The sequence below is a fragment of the Canis lupus genome, chromosome 33 (assembly GCF_048164855.1).
Source record: "Canis lupus baileyi chromosome 33, mCanLup2.hap1, whole genome shotgun sequence".
NCBI lineage: Eukaryota > Metazoa > Chordata > Mammalia > Carnivora > Canidae > Canis > Canis lupus.
The window spans coordinates 17,335,446-17,353,730 of NC_132870.1; the positions used below are offsets into that span (position 1 = coordinate 17,335,446).

General features: G+C 39.2%; 1 protein-coding gene across 26 annotated transcripts in view; it reads left to right on the forward strand.

Moving 5' to 3' along the window:
- Window positions 1–11,098: 11,098 nt before the first annotated feature.
- PDLIM5 (PDZ and LIM domain 5) overlaps window positions 11,099–18,285 on the forward strand; it is a 211,660-nt gene continuing 204,473 nt past the window's right edge. For 11 of the 26 annotated variants that reach the window (XM_072810239.1, XM_072810245.1, XM_072810240.1 and 8 more), the window contains exons 1-2: window positions 11,116–11,260; window positions 14,815–14,952. In XM_072810239.1, coding sequence (XP_072666340.1) covers window positions 14,857–14,952 — 96 coding nt within the window. In that variant the 5' untranslated portion in view covers window positions 11,116–11,260; window positions 14,815–14,856. Of the gene's footprint in view, window positions 11,261–11,975; window positions 12,215–14,814; window positions 14,953–18,285 lie in introns of those variants that run through there. The other 15 variants (XM_072810246.1, XM_072810248.1, XM_072810257.1 and 12 more) reach the window with 5 other exon arrangements.

Sequence of the window (18,285 nt, forward strand, 5' to 3'; positions counted from 1 at the left end):
AGCCTGCTTCTCCCTCTGCCTGTGTCTCTGCCTCTCTCTCTCTCTCTCTCTCTGTGACTATCATAAATAAATAAAAATTAAAAAAAAAAAAAAAGATGGATACATTTAAAAAAGAAAAAAAAGATAATCCGAGAACTCTCGAAATGGTTTCACATCTCAATTCCTTGCTAAAGAAAAAATAATACAGCAATAAATTGGTAGCATGTGCATGCACAAGAGAGAAACAAATCAGTTTTGTTAATTTTATAAACAATAGAATCAACAAGTCTGGAAAAGGAAGAAAACATTTTTTGCTGGAGTTCAGGTTGGAAATTTAAGCAAGAACTTTTATTCTTTAGGAAAGCATCCCATAGAGTTTAGGTAATAGGCTAGTCTATCTTTTAACAATCTCAGAAAAAAAAGAAAAGAAACCGAGTCCTTTTTCTGAAATCTGCAAAAATGGAACAAAAAATTGAATTTTGTGTTTTGGCAGTATTCCAGTCTAAATGATCTGAGGGATGATAGATAGCATACCTAGGAGTCCATGCTTTCTAAGTAGATTTCTTCCAAAATGTCAGCAAGGGGCCTGGGAGTTTCTCTCAAAAAGGAAGACATTAATTTAAAAGCTACTTAGGAAGGTAAACTACAATCTTAGAAATTGGATATCTTCATAGTGGAGTGTTTTAGTAATAGGGAAAAAATGAAATTAGGAGCTTTAACAAGGAAGACTTTGAAACTAAGCTCTGGTTAGTGTTCTCCACCTGCGGCCTGGGGACAGTGTGTTATGAGCATTCTATATCACCTACTGAAGTGATCACCCAATGATTATCTGGTTATCCCAACTGGAGGAGGTTCTCCTTAACTTCTTCCACCTCTTTTTACTCTGATTCTACTGCAGATAAGCAAACTTCTAATTTAAATTTTATTTTCAATTGGGCTTTCCTCAAAGTAAAATGATCTGAATATTCCAGATTGCCGCACAAGTATCCTTTTTCTAATTTACAATAAACTTCTGGGTTTCTCATCAACTTCTAGTGAGCTTTATTTTTTGCACGAACGAGTCCCTGAGAGTCTGCCTCAGGGCAGACTCTGTAGTTGTACCAATAAAAATAAATTTCTGAATATATTTGGTTTTGATTGATAGAGACTTTATAAAGATTTATTTGCCCTAGGAATTTCTTTTTTTTTTAAAAATTTTATTTATTTATTCATGAGAGACACGCAGAGAGAGAAAAAGGTAGAGACACAGGCAGAGGGAGAAGCAGACTCCATGCAGGAAGCCTGACATGGGACTCGATCCCAGGTCTCCCTGACCACGACCTGGGCCGAAGCCGGCACTAAACTGCTGAGCCACTCGGGCTGCCCGCTTTAAGAGTTTCAATCTGAAAAAGTCCTGCCTAGTGTTCTCTTTCTAACCAACTCTTCAAGTGCAGCATGACATAACTGAAAACCAGTCTGTTATCTAAACTGAGTAATAGTTTGTGAAATCTTGTCATACATAAAATGTTTCTGTTTAAAGCTATGTATAAAACTTTAAGGTTATATATTAATGATGGCAATTGTTGAGGCTTGATAATGGATACATTGGGAGTTCGTTATAATATTCTTTCTGTAATAACAAGTGTATGTTTGAGGGGCCTGGGTGGGTCAGTCAGTTAAGCATCTGCCTTGGGCTCAGGTCACATTGGTTAGGCCCCACATTGGGCTCCCTGCTCAGCAGGGGGGCCTGCTTCTCTCTTTGCTCCTCCCCCTCTTTTGCTCTTTTCTTTTTTTTTCTCTCTCTCTCAAATAAATAAAATCTTCCAAAAAAAGTGTATGTTTGAAATTTCTTGATAAAAAGTAAAGCAAAAAATATCAGGAGATTTCAAATCCATCTTCAAAGAACATTCTAAAATTGAGGTAATGTGATTTGTTCTCTGCCTGGATTTTCAGTGTTATTTGTCTCCACAACAAGCAAAACTTTAGCTCAAGTTACTCAGGCAATGCTATCAGGTGTCCACCAGCTCTGCCTCTTGCTGGGGGCTGTTTCTTTGCCAGGAGGCGCTATATTTGGATCTACATGTAACAGTTGATACTTTGGCTCAAGTTATAAGAACCAACTCATTTCTTTTCTAGGAGGGGTTAATACTTGTTTGTCCCTGCTTATCATATTGAAATATCTGTGAAATGGATAAGATCTTTACTTTCCTAGTGGTATTTCTGCCCTTTTGATTAAAAAACCTACTAAAAGTTCTCCTTGAACTCCAAGGCTGCTTGCTGTCTCCTTGTATGCACTAGGATCCCTCAGTCAAAAATTTTATGTTTTGGGGTCAGAAATATTTCAGTGTTACAGAGACTAAGTTCTGAAATGACAACACGTTGATTTAACTGTTATATAAGTATATATTTAATAATATAAAATTTAAACTATTATACATTTAATAAATAGTACAACGTCAATAATATGAAATTCTATTAAATGTAAAAAAGTCTATAAGAATTTTGTCAAGGAATCTGACTAGATAAATACAAAGAAAACAAGAAATGTCTTCATTTTTTTCTCCTAAAGATTAAATCCTACATAGACTTATTGGCCTAATAAATTCCATTAAACAAAATGTTCAATTAATTTTTTTTTTTAAAGAGGAGAGTTGGGTTTTTGTTTTTTTTTTAAATTTTTTATTTATTTATGATAGTCACAGAGAGAGAGAGAGAGAGAGAGAGAGAGGCAGAGACACAGGCAGAGGGAGAAGTAGGCTCCATGCACTGGGAGCCCGACGTGGGATTCGATCCCAGGTCTCCAGGATCGCGCCCTGGGCCAAAGGCAGGCGCCAAACCGCTGCGCCACCCAGGGATCCCTCAATTAATGTTAATTTGGAAAACTTGCCTCATTTACCTCACTGTGGTATTTGTTTTGGTCATATTTATCACAGCACTTTTTGTTACTTTAACTGTTGTGTTGAATGTATTTGTTTACAGATTTATCAAAATTATCTTTTAATGTCTAACTTTGATTAAAGCCACCCTATTAAAATTAAGGTGTATCTATATCAAGTAACCCGGGTTAAATTAAAAAATAAAATAAAATCTAGGACAAATTTGAATACTGTATTTTTCAGATTTAATTTGGATATTTGTATTTTTTTAAAGATTTTATTTACTAAAAAGAACAAAAGATTTTATTTTCTTATTAGACAGAGAGAGAGAGGGAGAGAAAGCATGAGCGGCAGGTGGGAGGGGACAGAGGAAGAGGGAGAAAGAAGCAGGTTCCCCACTGAACATGGAGCCTGATGCCGGGGGCTCTGTTCCAGGACCCTGAGATCATGACCTGAGCTGAAAGCAGTTGCTTAACTGCCTGAGTCACCCAAGTGTCCCTTGACTTTGTATTGATGAAACAACCATATATATGTTCTCAAATTTTCCTTCCTAGGAGAAATTCATAGAGAAAACCAAATATTCTGTGGAGATTATAATTTGATCTTTTCACTCTTCTTCACATATTAAAAAATAAGTTACTATAATCAGGAGGTCTCATTCTGTAGGGGAGGCTATGAATCTTAATAGAAATAACAGTTTCAGCTTAAAATATTAGAAGAAAATATTCTTTACTATCAGGTTTAGAGATTTATCTCTTAATCCTGAAATTTATTATGATCAATCTTTTTACCTTATTGTCATTTACCTAATATTCCTTGTCAGTTATATAAAACATGAAAATAGTCAAGGAAGTTTACATCTAGAATTAGAACCACATTGGGCTGAATCTGACTTGAATGAAAAGAAAACTTCAGAGATATAAACTTCCATAATATATTCTGTAAAAGCAGCCACATTTCAGTTATGTACGTGTACTCAATAGTCATGTTTCAAAACCTGGTTCTGCCTATAATAGACAGCTGTACAAATGTAAGTTATATTAACTCTGTTCTTTCATTTCCTTATCTGAAAATAAGAGTATGTAGCTCCTATGGTTGCTAGAAGAATGAAGTAAGTCAATACATATAAAGAATTCAGAAGATTATCCAGCTAGTAATGGCTATTTCCATTTGTTCCAAAGATATTTGTTACGTGTATATGCAAATTTCTATAACAATATATGTGTGTATAACAGTGTTGTGAATGTGCTAAAAATGTTGCTCCTGATTTTCACTTCATTATAAAAGTAAAATGTTTTTAGAAAATTTGAGTACAAAAAAGCAAATAGAAGCATAATAAAATTATATCAAATTTAACCATCCAGAGGCAACCATCCATAGGTATTTATAGCTAAACTTTCTCCATGAATTTTTAGATGTAAGTTTTAGTGTCTGAAGTAATAATATTTAAGTAGAAAGATGGATTTGTTATTTACACAGAGCACACTGCAGTTACTTTGTTAAAGCTTTTAAATTCTAGGAAGAAGCAGGCATCAAACTTTTGGCTAACGTATGGTTTAAGAATATTTTGTCATGTGAAATAATCAGATTATGAAAATATTGAAAAATTCCAGATTTCACATCTCATAGATTTTTAAAAATGCCTGCTTACTTTTTTCATTAGTTTACCGTTACACAACTGGCAGAAAGTGGCTTTGAGGAATTTCCCAGAATAGTTTTATTCTGAAATGAAATGCCAGTAGGTATATGCATATTATACAGATTGGCAGAATTTGATATGATGTGTAAATTGGATATTATTAGTGGAATTCAGTATAGTTTTTGTATATGTTATTTATACATATTTATGCCTTCATATTATTCCTTATCTTAAAAACAATTCTATGCTTTAATTAGATTCTTGATGAGTTGATTGGTCATTCTTATTACTACATCCCTTTACATTTTTGCCAGAAATGGCATGCTTTACTGCATTCCACTGTGACTGCACATGTGGATACCTTCCAATGAAAATATTAGTTTCCTTGCTTTTCCCAGAGTATGTAAACGGGTTTTAAAAACACTTAGCAGAGGTACTGTCTTTTGGGTGGAGAGATTTTGCTGTAAATAAAGCATGTTAAGATTAGATTTCCCCAAGGATCTTTCCAATCCAAAATACCACTTGTCTAAATAATCTTATTTGTACACTAGCATTGTTAATAATTGTGTCTTCATAGCTCCACTTTAATGGAGAGACACAAGGAAAGCATGAGAAATTCTAAACCCAGACAATGTGAAAGACTACCTAAAGGATCAGAAGAGATTACATCAGTAGTTTGGGACAAAACCATAAATTAAATAGAGTTTTAAAAAGCAATTAATGTAAAATTAATTTGGGGCTATTAAAAATTTAAATTATATAGCATATTATATAATTTATATTATCATGAAGTTAGTCAATTCATGTGGTTTTAAAAAAAGTCTGTGTTGTTTTATTCTTATTATAGGTGTGATAAATATTCTCTACAATTTGAAATGTAGAAAATTATAAAGTAAAAAGTTAACAGTTTTGGGATCCCTGGGTGGCGCAGCGGTTTGGCGCCTGCCTTTGGCCCAGGGCGTGATCCTGGAGACCTGGGATCGAATCCCATGTCGGGCTCCCGGTGCATGGAGCCTGCTTCTCCCTCTGCCTATGTCTCTGCCTCTCTCTCTCTCTCTCTCTGTGTGTGTGTGACTATCATAAATAAATAAAAATTTAAAAAAATAACAGTTTCATAATCCTACTTCCCAAAGATAACTCTGTTTACCCTATATGCATAGACAAAATCTAGATTTAAGATATATTTTGTGATTCAGAATAATCACCTTTGCTACTAGCTCTTTTAAAAATTGATTAAAAGTTGACAATATAGAGGCACTTGCTTCCAGATTTTAAGTGATGGTGGGTCACACCACAGTGTAATCTAATGGAAATGCTTCTAAAAATCCTAAAATGAGAAATCCTAAAATGAGGGATGGCTGGGTGGCTCAGTGGTTGAGCATCTGCCTTTGGCCCAGTGTGTGATCCTGGGATCTGAGATCGAGTCCCACATCAGGCTCCTTGCAGGGAGCCTACTTCTTCCTCAGCCTATGTCTCTGCCTCTCTCTCTCTTGCTGTGTCTCTCATGAATAAATAAATAAAAATCTTAAAAAAAAATCCTAAAATGACTAATTTAAAAAGTCATCAATTAAAAAAAATCTCAAAAGCAAAAATCACAATATTTTTACAAAAAGTGAATTTACTTTTAAAATCACATATCAACAGAGTTGATATTGATGCTCAATAAATAAGTGTGCATAACATTCTAATGATTTATGTGATGATATTACGACAAAAAGAATCACTAATTATTTACCAGTCAGGGTTCTGAGAGGAAACAGATGGTACTCTTGGTGGTGTATAATTGATATGCAAAGGCCTATTAGTATCAGGTGTAAAGCAAAGTGACCAATATTGAAAATGTTTTAATAAAGCAACACTGCACAGGGGTGTGGGCAGATCTTTCTAAACAGCTCTTACAGCATACATCTAAATCTTCTCTCTTCACAATGTCCTTAGTTCATTTAGCTCAAATGTACAAGATATCCTGATCATTCTGATTGAAAGCCGGCAGGTTTGTTTGTTGGTTTGTTCGTTTTCATTTGTCTCCTCTTGGTTTCCTCTTCTACTTTTTACATCAAGGCAAACTTCTTTAGAAACCAAGGAAAATGGATAAGCCTTCCCAGCCTGTGCCTCCCAGGCTGAGGAGATTAATTTCTTGGCATAACTAACTAATTGAGAAGTTGTGCCTCAGGTCTATTTCTCATTTTCTTGACTTTTTTCAGATAACATTTTTCTTCATATACCAAGCTTTTTCAATTATTGACCTACAGATTTCATTTCTATCTCCTCTCCAAAATCACATACTCTCTATTATTTGGATCACCAACCAGATGCCTCAAAGAAGTAACTTTGTGTAAAACATCAGACTGGCTAAACCTTGGTCTTATGAGGAATATTCTCCTTTCTGAAATCTGAAACTTGGAGCTTCCTGGTACTTTTTTCAGTGCTCTTACTCTTACTCTTTTTACTCATACCCCTCACTTGCTTTTTTTTTTCTTTTGCTTACTAGAAACTGCCAGGAAAATGTATCGTCCCTTCAAAAATTACTCCTCTTTCTTCATAGTAGTTATATTCAACTCCCAAAAGCCAGACTTATAATCTTGAAGCAATTTTAAAAAGTTTAAACTTTTCCACTTTTCCCTCTATCACATACTTACTCAATTACGAAGGCTTAATGGATCTGCTCAGAGAGCCTTTCCCATCCATTTACTTCTTTCCACTCTCTCTACGCTGCTTTATGCTTGCCCCTCTTCCTAGCATTCTCTCAATACTGGATTTTATTTTATTTTATTTATTTTTATTTTATTTTATTTTATTTTATTTTGGTGGAGGGCAGAGAAAGAGGGGGAGAGAGAGAGAGAGAGAGAGAGAGAGAGGGAAACTTAAGCAGGCTCCACGCCCAGTCTAGAGCCCAATGCGAGCTTCATCTCATGACCCAGAAATTGTGACCTGAGCCAAAATCAAGAATCCGATGCTTAACCAACTGAGCCACCGAGGCCCCCCACCATTCTGTATTATAAACATTAAATATTCATACCTGTGAGTGGTTTATTTGCCTTTCAGGATTAGGACTTAAAAAATAAATTGACTTAGAGTAATGTAGGAACTTTTTAAAGACTGGCACTTTACAGTTTATTGGGTGCAACTGTAAGAACTTGTCACAGCCATGCCATCTTGTAATTAAAAGTTTCTGTTATTTTTGAAGTACGGCAAGAGGATTCTGAGTCATACATTGGATAATAAAATGTAGAGCAAACATTTATTCACTTGGGTAAATACTGCTTAGATGGAATATTCTTTTTTTTTAAAGATTGTACTTATTTATTCATGAGAGGCACACAGAGAGAGAGAGGCAGAGACATAGGCAGAGGGAGAAGCAGGCTCCATGCAGGGAGCCCAATGTAATACTTGATCCTGGATCCTGGGATCATGCCCTGAGCTTCTGAAGGTAGGGGTTCAACCGCTGAGCCACCCAGGCATCCCATAGATGGAATATTCTTGAAAATTCTTCCTGCTAAATTAATCTTTTGGTCTATTTTTTTCTCTTGTATGTTCTCTCTTATGCATTGGTTATGACAAATTGAAATTTTAAATATAGTTTCCTTTGTGGTGAATTCCTTTGCTTAGCCCAGAAAGTTAACAAGGCTAAGGACACTGGTCTGATTTCCCAATGGATCAGTTATCATCATGCTAGTAGTCTGTAGTCACAGACTGTCCTTCAAATCACGGCCAACCATTTCATAGATGTTAGTCATGAACGAGACAGAAGAGTGGAGTCAGAATGGCTTGGGAGCAATTCATTCTCTCTCTTTTTTTAAAATTAATTAATTAATTAATTTATGATAGTCACAGAGAGAGAGGCAGAGACATAGGCAGAGGGAGAAGCAGACTCCATGCACCAGGAGCCTGATGTGGGATTCAATCCCGGGTCTTCAGGATTGCGCCCTGGGCCAAAGGCAGGCGCCAAACCGCTGCGCCACCCAGGGATCCCTGGGAGCAATTCATTCTCAAACAAGTTAAGGCATATGCTCTACCAGAAATGGTTCAGGAAGTTTGTCCCATTTCATATACAAGTAACATACATACTCATAATAATATACAAGTATTTAATTTCCATAATTTGTTGCAGATTGCATTTCTCTGGCTCTCAACAGCGTTAGCTGCTATAGTTTTCCATCTTCTTTCTCTGGTCTTTAAATTGGATGGCTTATTGAATTTACATCAATTTGTTTTTTTTACTATTACCCCACTTTAAACTGCGAGAGGAGGAGGAGGATTCAGAGGCAGGCTAGCAACTACAGGCTAACATTTGAACTTGCTAAGTAAGCAACACTCCTCTACTCTCCACTCTTCAAGATGTTTACCCTCTGGTGACATCTCCATATACTACCTGCAATTCTTGATGTCTTTATCAACCTTGTTGATTTTAACTGTATCAGCAGCAAACATGAAGAGGAGCAGAGATGGCACTCTTACAGGGCAACTCTTAGCCATTGCCCTATTGAAGTGTCGCAAACTATAATTTCTTGCAAACTCAAATTTCTGAACTATAAATGAGGATGACATTTGTCTACAGTTATTGTAAGGATTGCCACACTGTTTGGCACATGGGTGTTTGTAAACGTCACTGTTATTATTTATTTAATTTTGAGGTGAAGTGTCAAACATGATAACATATTAAAGTGCTCCAGGGACGCCTGGCTAACTCAGATTGTGGAGGGCAGGACCCTCTATCTTGGGTTGTGGGTTCCTGCCCACATTGGATGCAGAGATTACTTAAAAAAATAAAATCTTAAAAAAAAATAAAGTACTCCTTAAACCAGCTTTCACACTAGGAAACCTTTCCTTCCAACATAATCTTGGGGGGAATGTTATGAGCACTATGGAGCAGTGCCATCCAATGAAAATACAGTGCTAGTCACATAGGTAACTTTAAGTATCTTAGTAAGCACATAAAAAAGAAAACAGATGGGGGATCCCTGGGTGGCTCTGCGGTTTGGGCCTGCCTTTGGCCCGGGGTGTGATCCTGGGGTCTCGGGATCGAGTCCCGCGTCGGGCTCCTGGTGTGGAGCCTGCTTCTCCGTCCTCCTGTGTCTCTGCCTCTCTCTTTCTCTCTCTACATCTATCATGAATAAATAAATAAATAAATCTTAAAAAAAAAAAGAAAACGGATGAAGTTAATTTTAATATTATATTTTATTCAAATATAAAAATCTTATTCTAAAATGTAATCAATATAAAATTATTAATGAGGCATTTTTACATTAAAATTTTCAAACTAAGACTTTGAAATTCAGCGTGTTTTTTTTTGAACTATAGTATCTCAACTTGGGTACTAAGTTTTCAATGGTGAAGTGAAATGTAGTTCTACTCAAAGTTTTGTTGAACACAAATGTTACCCTGCTTCGGCTTGTAAATGTCAATTAAAATGATACAAAAAAATTCAGTGCCTTAGTCACATATTTCAAATGTTCCATAGCCATATGTGGCTAGTGGCTACCATTTTGGTCAGGGCAGTATTGGACCTTCTCTAGAAGGCTGTTGTACATTTAGGAGATTCATGGAGTTCATTCTTGCTTTACATGACCCTTGGTTAAAAACTGTCCTTTTCACTTTCTAGAACCCAATTACTTGGGTTGCTCATTGGTTGAATGTCTGCTCTTGGCTAAGGTGGTGATCCTGGAGTCTTGGGATCAAGTCCTGCATCAGGCTCCTGCTGCTCCCTCTGCCTGTGTCTCTGCCCCCCCCCCCCCCGTGTCTCTCATGAATAAACAAAATCTTTAAAAAAAAGTCAACAGGGATCCCTGGGTGGCGCAGCGGTTTGGCGCCTGCCTTTGGCCCAGGGCGCGATCCTGGAGACCCGGGATCGAATCCCACGTCGGGCTCCCGGTGCATGGAGCCTGCTTCTCCCTCTGCCTATGTCTCTGCCTCTCTCTCTCTCTCTGTGACTATCATAAATAAATAAAAATTAAAAAAATTAAAAAAAAAGTCAACAGGTTACTTTCTGTATATTCACTGCACATTAAGTTTGCTTATGAATAAATTCCTTGGGATAAATCCAACAACTTTATAGAAACTGAAAAGTGGGCTACTGATTTGTCGGACTTCGAAAAAAAAAAATAATGAGGATATGCTGGTTAAACGGCTTTTGGCCCTTGCTCTCTATCCCTGTATTCTGGTGTGATCACAGAATTTAGCTTCTAGATATTACGGGTTACCGGTTTCCACCTTCCTGACACGTAAACTTCAGGGTCTGCACCTTTTAGGGCATGTAAAGCTCTCTCCAAAAACCAGGCAGTAGCCGCTGAACTTGCATAGCTAGGGATTTATCCAAAGCCCCCTTCTATTTTTAGCCGGAACAACTGCTTGCCAACTCATTTCTGGAGAGAGAAAAGCATCCGTTACAAAACAGACACGCGGAGCGTACCTTTGCCAGGTACTGCTCGGAATCCCCTGACTACTCCCACCGAAACTCGGTAGCTCGATTGTTCTCCGGCGCCGGCTGCAGCGCGCCTCGGCACGCCCGCGCGCCCGACTCCGCCCGCCCCGGGCAGCCCTGCACCGCCGCTGCAGCCCTGCACCGCCGGGGCGGGGCCCGGAGCGCGGGGGGCGTGTCCCCGCCTGGGGGCGGGGCCGGGAGCGCGGGGGGGCGTGTCCTCCCTGGGGGCGGGGCCGGGGAGTGCGAGAGGGCGGAAGTCCCCGGGGGCGGTGGGGCCGGCGCGCGCACCCCGAGTCACTTGTCAGCGCGCGTCTGAGGCGGAGGCTGCGGAGGCTGCGGAGGCTGCGGCGGCGCTGCGGGCTCGAGGTGAGTGGCCGCCGGGCGGGGATGCGGACCCGGAGGGAGGAGGGCGCGAAGCGGTCTCCCTGCGCCCGGGACGCGGGGGGCCGCGCGGCTGTGGAGGAGGAGGAGGGGGCGCGCCTCGCGCGGGGCCGGCTCCTCAGGTGCCTGCCGGAGCGGTTGAGGTGAGAGCCGCGTGGGAAGACGAGCTCCGGGGCAGGGCGGCGCGGGAGCGGCCGCAGGGCCAGAGCGCGAGCGCTGCGAGTTCCCGGAGCCCGGGTGGTCCGGCACGAGCGCGGCGGCGGCGGCGGCGGCGGCGGCGGCGGCGGCGGGGACCCGCCGGGACCCCTGGGCGCACCCACGTCAAGCACGAACCTCGTGGCGTGTGGGGAGCGGGGCTCCACGCGAAAGGCGCGTTATTTTTATTTGTTTGCTTTCTCGCTCCTGAGACGTGTTTATTTCCCCTCAGATATTAAAAAATTGAGTACTCGTGTGGGCAGACTGCCGTGCGACCTGAAAGAAAGCTTTTTTTAAAAAAAAAAAAATCTGTGGTAATCTCCAGATTTGTTGATACTCGAGTACTTGTTGGGACTTCTGTTGAGGCTGTGCCTTCGGTGCGTTCGATGACAGAAGTGGATAAAGGAAGGGGGGAAAGAGGAGCGAAAATTCGTGGCCGCGTTGGGCAGGGCAGGGCAGGGCAGGGCAGGGCAGGTCCGGGGTGTGATCGCCAGCTCCCCTCCCAAGGCCGCCTTCCTGACCGTGAGGGCGTCGGACCTGCCCGCCGCGGAAACGGCCCGCTCCGGAGCCTTATTTGGCCAACGGGGCTAGGCGTGAACCTCTTCTGGAAAACTGCCTGGTCGACTCCTCTCCTAGTGTGCGCGCCCGTAGCTTGGGTTCTTCAGCTCCGTCTCCGTTTTCTCCCTCAGTTTGGGAAAAGAGAATCGCAAGATACTGCTTGTTCTTCAGACCGTTCCTGTCACTGTGAGTTGCCCTTTCCGCCTTCCCGCTCACCGAAGAGGCGAAGAAGCCGGGGGTGGGGGGTGGGGGGGTGGGGGGTGGTTAGAAGTGTGGGAATTACCAAGCTTCCTTCCCAAGTGAGAGAGCGAAGACATTGTTTAGACTTTGCCCCAAAGAAAATTCCCAAGCTGTGTAGAGAAGGTCCAACATTTCCTTCGTGTTCGAAAGCAGAATGGGCTGCTCGCTCTTTCCTGCCTGCTTAGTATTTCAGGAGGAGTTTTGGGCACTAATAACCAGACGGAGGAGATCTGGAAAAGGACAGCGAGGATATTACCATTGCTTGGGGATCAGAATGTTTTTTAAGGCAAGTGAAGCTAGCCGAGGGGGAATACTAGAAGTGAAATGACATGGTTCTGTAGTGCGGCTATGACCTTGCCAGGGCTAGCAATTCTAATAAACGAGGTAGGTCAGGAAGGGAGTTCCCAAGTAAAGGGAAGTTGTATGTACATGGTTTGATATATAAATTACATACATTCTCTTGTAGGGAATAATGGGGACGGAAGAAGTTGAGCCTAACTTCCACATTCTTCGCTTGATGCAAGTTAAAGATTAAAAAAGGAGGGGGCAAGCTGCCTGTGAAATATCTGTCGGCTCTACACACTTCTGATATGTATCATAGAATTCCAGTGTCAGGGCGGTCTTTATTAGTTCTATGAAAATCTTTTATTACGGCAGGAAAGCAATTAAATTATGTATGGCTCTTTAATTTTTCTACTTATTTGTTCATATGTATCTACCAGTTTGACTTCTGGAATGGCCAGTGGGTCTTTTAGGGCCCTGTGCATATTACATCAGTCCTGAATTTGTCCTGCCATGCCAGTGTAAAAGCTCATTTCTTTTCTGGTTAGATGCAGTGTAGATTTTTATTGGTTTAATTTTTCTTTAAGAGCCAGACTTGAAAGTTTTGCCTCATTTCCCCCTTATTAGAGGATGTAATCTGTTTGTTTTTATTATACACAGTAGTTCGATATGTACATTTGCCAATATTAATTTGGTGTAATGGGATCAAAGATTTGAATGGGTTAAAAAAATGGAAAAATGTTTTAATGTAAGTAATATAAGGTGATGATTTAGTCCAACAGCACAGATTGTCCAAGCAAGTGTGCCTTCAATGGTTTTAAGATTATTAAATTATACATCTGTTGTATTTTCAATATTTTTATTTTTTTAAGGTTTTATTTATTTATTCATGAGAGACACACACGGGGGCGGGGTGGGGGAGTGGGAGCAGAGACACAGGCAGAGGGAGAAGCAGGCTCCATGCAGGGAACCCATGTGGGACTCAATGTGGGACTCGATCCTGGGTCTCCAGGATCACACCCTGGGCTGAAGGCGGCGCTAAACTGCTAAGCCACCAGGGCTGCCCTTTAATATTTTTGAAGAGAGAAATGTTTCATAGCATTACATTTTAGAAAATATCCATTTCTTCCAATTTCTCCCACCACACATAAACATCACATCAACCAATACCAAACTCAAAGTCACACTTTTTTTTTTTTTAAGATTTTATTTATTTATTCATGAGAGACACAGAGAGAGAAGCAGGCTCCATGCAGGGAGCCTGACATGGGACTCCATCTGGGACTCCAGGATCAAGCCCTGGGCTGAAGGCAGGCGCTCAATTGCTGAGCCACCTAGGCGTCCCCACACTTCTTTTAATTATATAAAAGTCCAACCATGAGAGTCATTGTGGGTGTACTTACAGCAAAACAAAAAAGACAGCACTGAAGTGCTGCTTTTTTTCTAAAGCTCCAGTTCCCTTTCATGCATTAAGATTAACCTTAAATTCCTACCCTATTTAGTCAGTCTCATTCACTGGTTAATGCTTTTTCTTTACCTTGCCTGATGTGGTGTGTATGTAAAACAAGAAGCGGGTTCTCATTGAAATGCTAGAATATTGCCTATCATTGCCTGTCTAAAGGAAAAGTAAATATTGCTCTAAGTGTGGAAAATATCATGTTCCTATAAGAGGAAATACAAGTTGTAATTTATGATTGGAGAGAATAGTTTTGTGCATTAAGAAACAACTTACTTTATAGAATTTTGTATGTGGAAAGCATGAATAAGAATCTATGGATTTGCAGTCCTTTTCATATGTGAGAGTAGCTTAGAATTTAAGGATTCTTGCCAGCTGCAGGCTAAAGAGTGCATGAGGTAGAAGGGAGGGGAAAAAAATTTTGAGTTAAGCCTGAAATAAAATCTTCTTTCTCCTCTGTATAATGAAGTGTTGTAAAAGTACTTTAAGTTAAAGTTTGTATGCAGAAAGCCACAAATTGTACTGTAGCAAGTTGTAAAACTGATCAAGTGTCTAGAAATAGATTCTGATATGGAATTTTTAGACTATGGAAATTGGCGTCAGTTTAGAATTTGTATATTAGCTCATAGATTCCTTTTTCTGAAAAGACTGAAGTGAGAACTTAATATAGACTTAAACCTCTATATTTTCTCATCCCCCCAAAACAGAATATTGAACATAATTTAGTTGAGTTTATATTAAATACATTTAAATATGTAATAGGATTTCAAATAAACATTTTTGTTAACCATCAAATTTTCTTTCACAGGTTCTTTCATTTTTTGGAATTGGACTTTGAGCTGGTAGAGCCATGAGCAACTACAGTGTGTCCTTGGTTGGCCCAGCTCCTTGGGGTTTCCGGCTGCAAGGTGGCAAGGATTTCAACATGCCTCTGACAATCTCTAGTGTAAGCAAACTTCACAGATTTTATTACAGATGTTCATTCAATGCTTAGTCTTGGAAACCTCAGGGCTGAGTTGTTGAATTCTCTGGATAACCTGTACTCATTACAATTGCTTATGGGATTTGATCTCAGCAAACTTAGTTATGTGTAATAAAGGATGTGGAGGGGAGGGAATTTAGCAAGGATAACTGATTTCAGTTAAGCTTATTTTCAGTTTCCCTCATCTTATTACTGGGAAATGGAAAGTATTTGGAGGACAAACTTCAAATCTTTAAACTGTCACTAATTTGGGGAATTCTCTGGACCTCCTATGTAATATTAAAAGATTGCCCTATGGGATTTTCATCGTTCCTTTCAACTCCAAAGGCTGTTAATTAAAAAAGTGTTGATCAATATCAAATAAAATGACTGTTTTTAGTGTTATTTCCTCAACTCCCTTTTGGTGAAGATGACAGTCAACAGTAAAATTGCCAAAGGCTACTTACCTTTGAAGAAGAATCTAGGGCTTGGATCTCCTGGATAATGGGCTTATAAATAATTGAGATTTGGTTGTTTACCTCATTACAGATTTAGTTTGAATGTATTCTGTGCTTACAATTTAAGGATATGTTTTCATGGATGATGGTATTTTTTTGAGGCTTGACTATGTGTCAAGCACTGTTTTACTTTCTTCTTGCTATCAATTACTTGTATAATGTTACAGAGGGCTTTTTTATTTTTTCCACAGACAAATAAATATGAATATCCACTCCCCTTTTACATATATGGTAACATGTTATACACACTGTTTCATGTCTTTTGTTTTTCCTCAACAACTTACCACAGAGAACTTTCCCTAGAGGTTTTGTTTTTAAACAACTGTATAGAATTCTCTCTTAGGGAAGTAGCATTTATTTAGCCAGTCCTCCATGAAGGACTGGCATGTGTATTGTTTCCAGTATTGCTATTACAAACAGTGCTGTAGTAGATACCATATAAACATAATTTTTACACATATAGTTGACCCTTGAGCAACACAGATTTGGATTGTGCAGGTCCACTTACGTGGGGATTTTTTTCCGACAACTATATATGCAATTCTGTAAATGTATTTTCTCTTCCTTATGATTTTCTTTTTTTAAACAAAGATTTATTTATTTATTTGAGAGAGAGAATTTGTGTGAGTGCAGGGGGTGGGGCAGAGGGAGAGGGAGAGAATCTCAAGCAGAGACTGCTAATTATGGAGTGCTGTGCACACCTTGCTCTCAAGTCCTTCAGATCATGACCTGAGCCAAAGTCAAGAGTTGGATGCTTAACCGACTGAGCCACCCAGGTACCCCCTTATGATTTTCTTTCTTTCTTTTTTTTTTTTTTTTTAATATTCATGAGAGATACAGAGAGAGAGGCAGAGACACAGGTGGAGGGAGAAGCAGGCTCCCTGCATGGAGCCTGATGTGGGACTCAGTCACAGAACTCCAGGATCACGCCCTGAGCAGAAGGCAGACGCTCAACTGCTGAGCCACCTAGGTGTCCCTCCTTTATGATTTTCTCAATATTTTCTTTTTTCTAGTTTACAGTATTGTAAAAATACAATATATACAAAATATGTTTTAATTGACTGTTTATGTTATCGGTAAGGCTTTCAATAAATAGTAGGCTACTAGTAAAGTTTTGAGTGAGTCAAAAGTTGTATGTGGATTTTCAACTGTATGGGAGGAGTCAGTGCCCCAAATCCCATGCTGTTCAAGGGCCAGCTGTGTATGTGTGTGTGTAGTGTATGTGTGTGTGTATACGTATATACATATGTATGTATATATGGACAAATACATATACAATTTTGGTAGGTTGTGCCAATTTATACTTTTGTGCAATGAACAAAAATACCTCCTATTCCACCCCCTGACAGCCTTGGCAGGAAACTTGGATTTTTGCCAGATGTTTTATGTGCATCATCTCATTTAATTCTCATGTCAACCTGTGAAATAGTGGTATTATGCCCATTGTACAAAACTGTTATGAGCTCACATGGCTGGTATGGAAGAGCTGGCTTTCAAGCAATTATGCTATCCTGCTTCCCTAATAATAAATTTTATCTATAGATTGTTTCTTTAATTAGATTGTTTCTCTAATCAGGTATTTAGGAGTCTGTTGTTTTGTTTATTTATGTGTATAAATATATGTACATATACTGCTTCTTACAATATACATACAACTTAATTTTAAAAGAAAAATGTTTGTAACACTCGAAAATTTCTGCTAAAATACTGCTAATCCCTGTTTACTAATGGAGATTTCCTTGTTTCTTGGCCATGGATTTTTAAAACAATTTATTTTATTTTTTAAAGGTTAATTTTAATTTAGCACCAACTTCTGTCTTGATTCCAGTTAATCAGAGTTTATAAGGAAATACATATATGTAATCCAGCCTCTAAGTTTTAGGACTTCATGGTTGGATGAGATTTTAAATGGAGAGCATCCATGTGAAAATATGTCTTATGATTTATTCCTGTTTGAGCAAGGCAATTTTTTTTTTCTCTTACTGAAGATCTCTTATGAGGGAAGGAATGATATTTGAATATGTCTTATTTTTATGTTCTATTAACATTTTTTATATTAAGTTTGAATATCTTTATAGATAATAGACTATAGAAAGTTATTGTTTAGTTTAAAATGCACCATTTTTGCTGGAAAAAAAAGTCAAACAAATTGACATCTAGTGAAACAAACTAAATAATCACTTTGTTGTTTGGTAACAAATGCAAATATAATGTGTAAATTTTGTGATACCATGCCTTTAAAAAAGTTTTCTGTGCTTCAGTTCCCTGGCAGACAGTTTGAGGCCTAGCTCCATGTTGAGATGCTGATACAACAGAACACTGTGTACATACATATGTGCCCTCCCCTGGCACAGAAGAAATGCTTTCCTTGTGTAGACAGAGTGCTAATTAAAGGATTTTGAACATACTGATTAAAAGAGACTACGGTAACAAAGCTGCTGAGTTATTTCTGTTCTCTTACAAAAGTCTCTGCCATCTCCTGTGACCTTTTTGGGCCTTGTGCAGTGGGGCATGCAATTCATTCTGGACTGGAGAGGATGGGAAGGGGAGGGGAGGAGTGGAGGGAATGTTGGCTCAACTGTGCTGCTAGGCTGTTGGCTTTCATTGTAGTTACTTTTAACCCCTTGTGTGGTTCAGTTCAAACATGCCTAGTAGTAACATTGCCTAATAAAGATGCATGCCTAATAACTAATTTATATTGTTGTAGTAGGATTAGTAACATTATACCTCATCTTACTTAGTTCCCTAGTTGTATTTAGTTTGCCTTAATTACGTAAAATTATTGGGATGTATTTCTGTG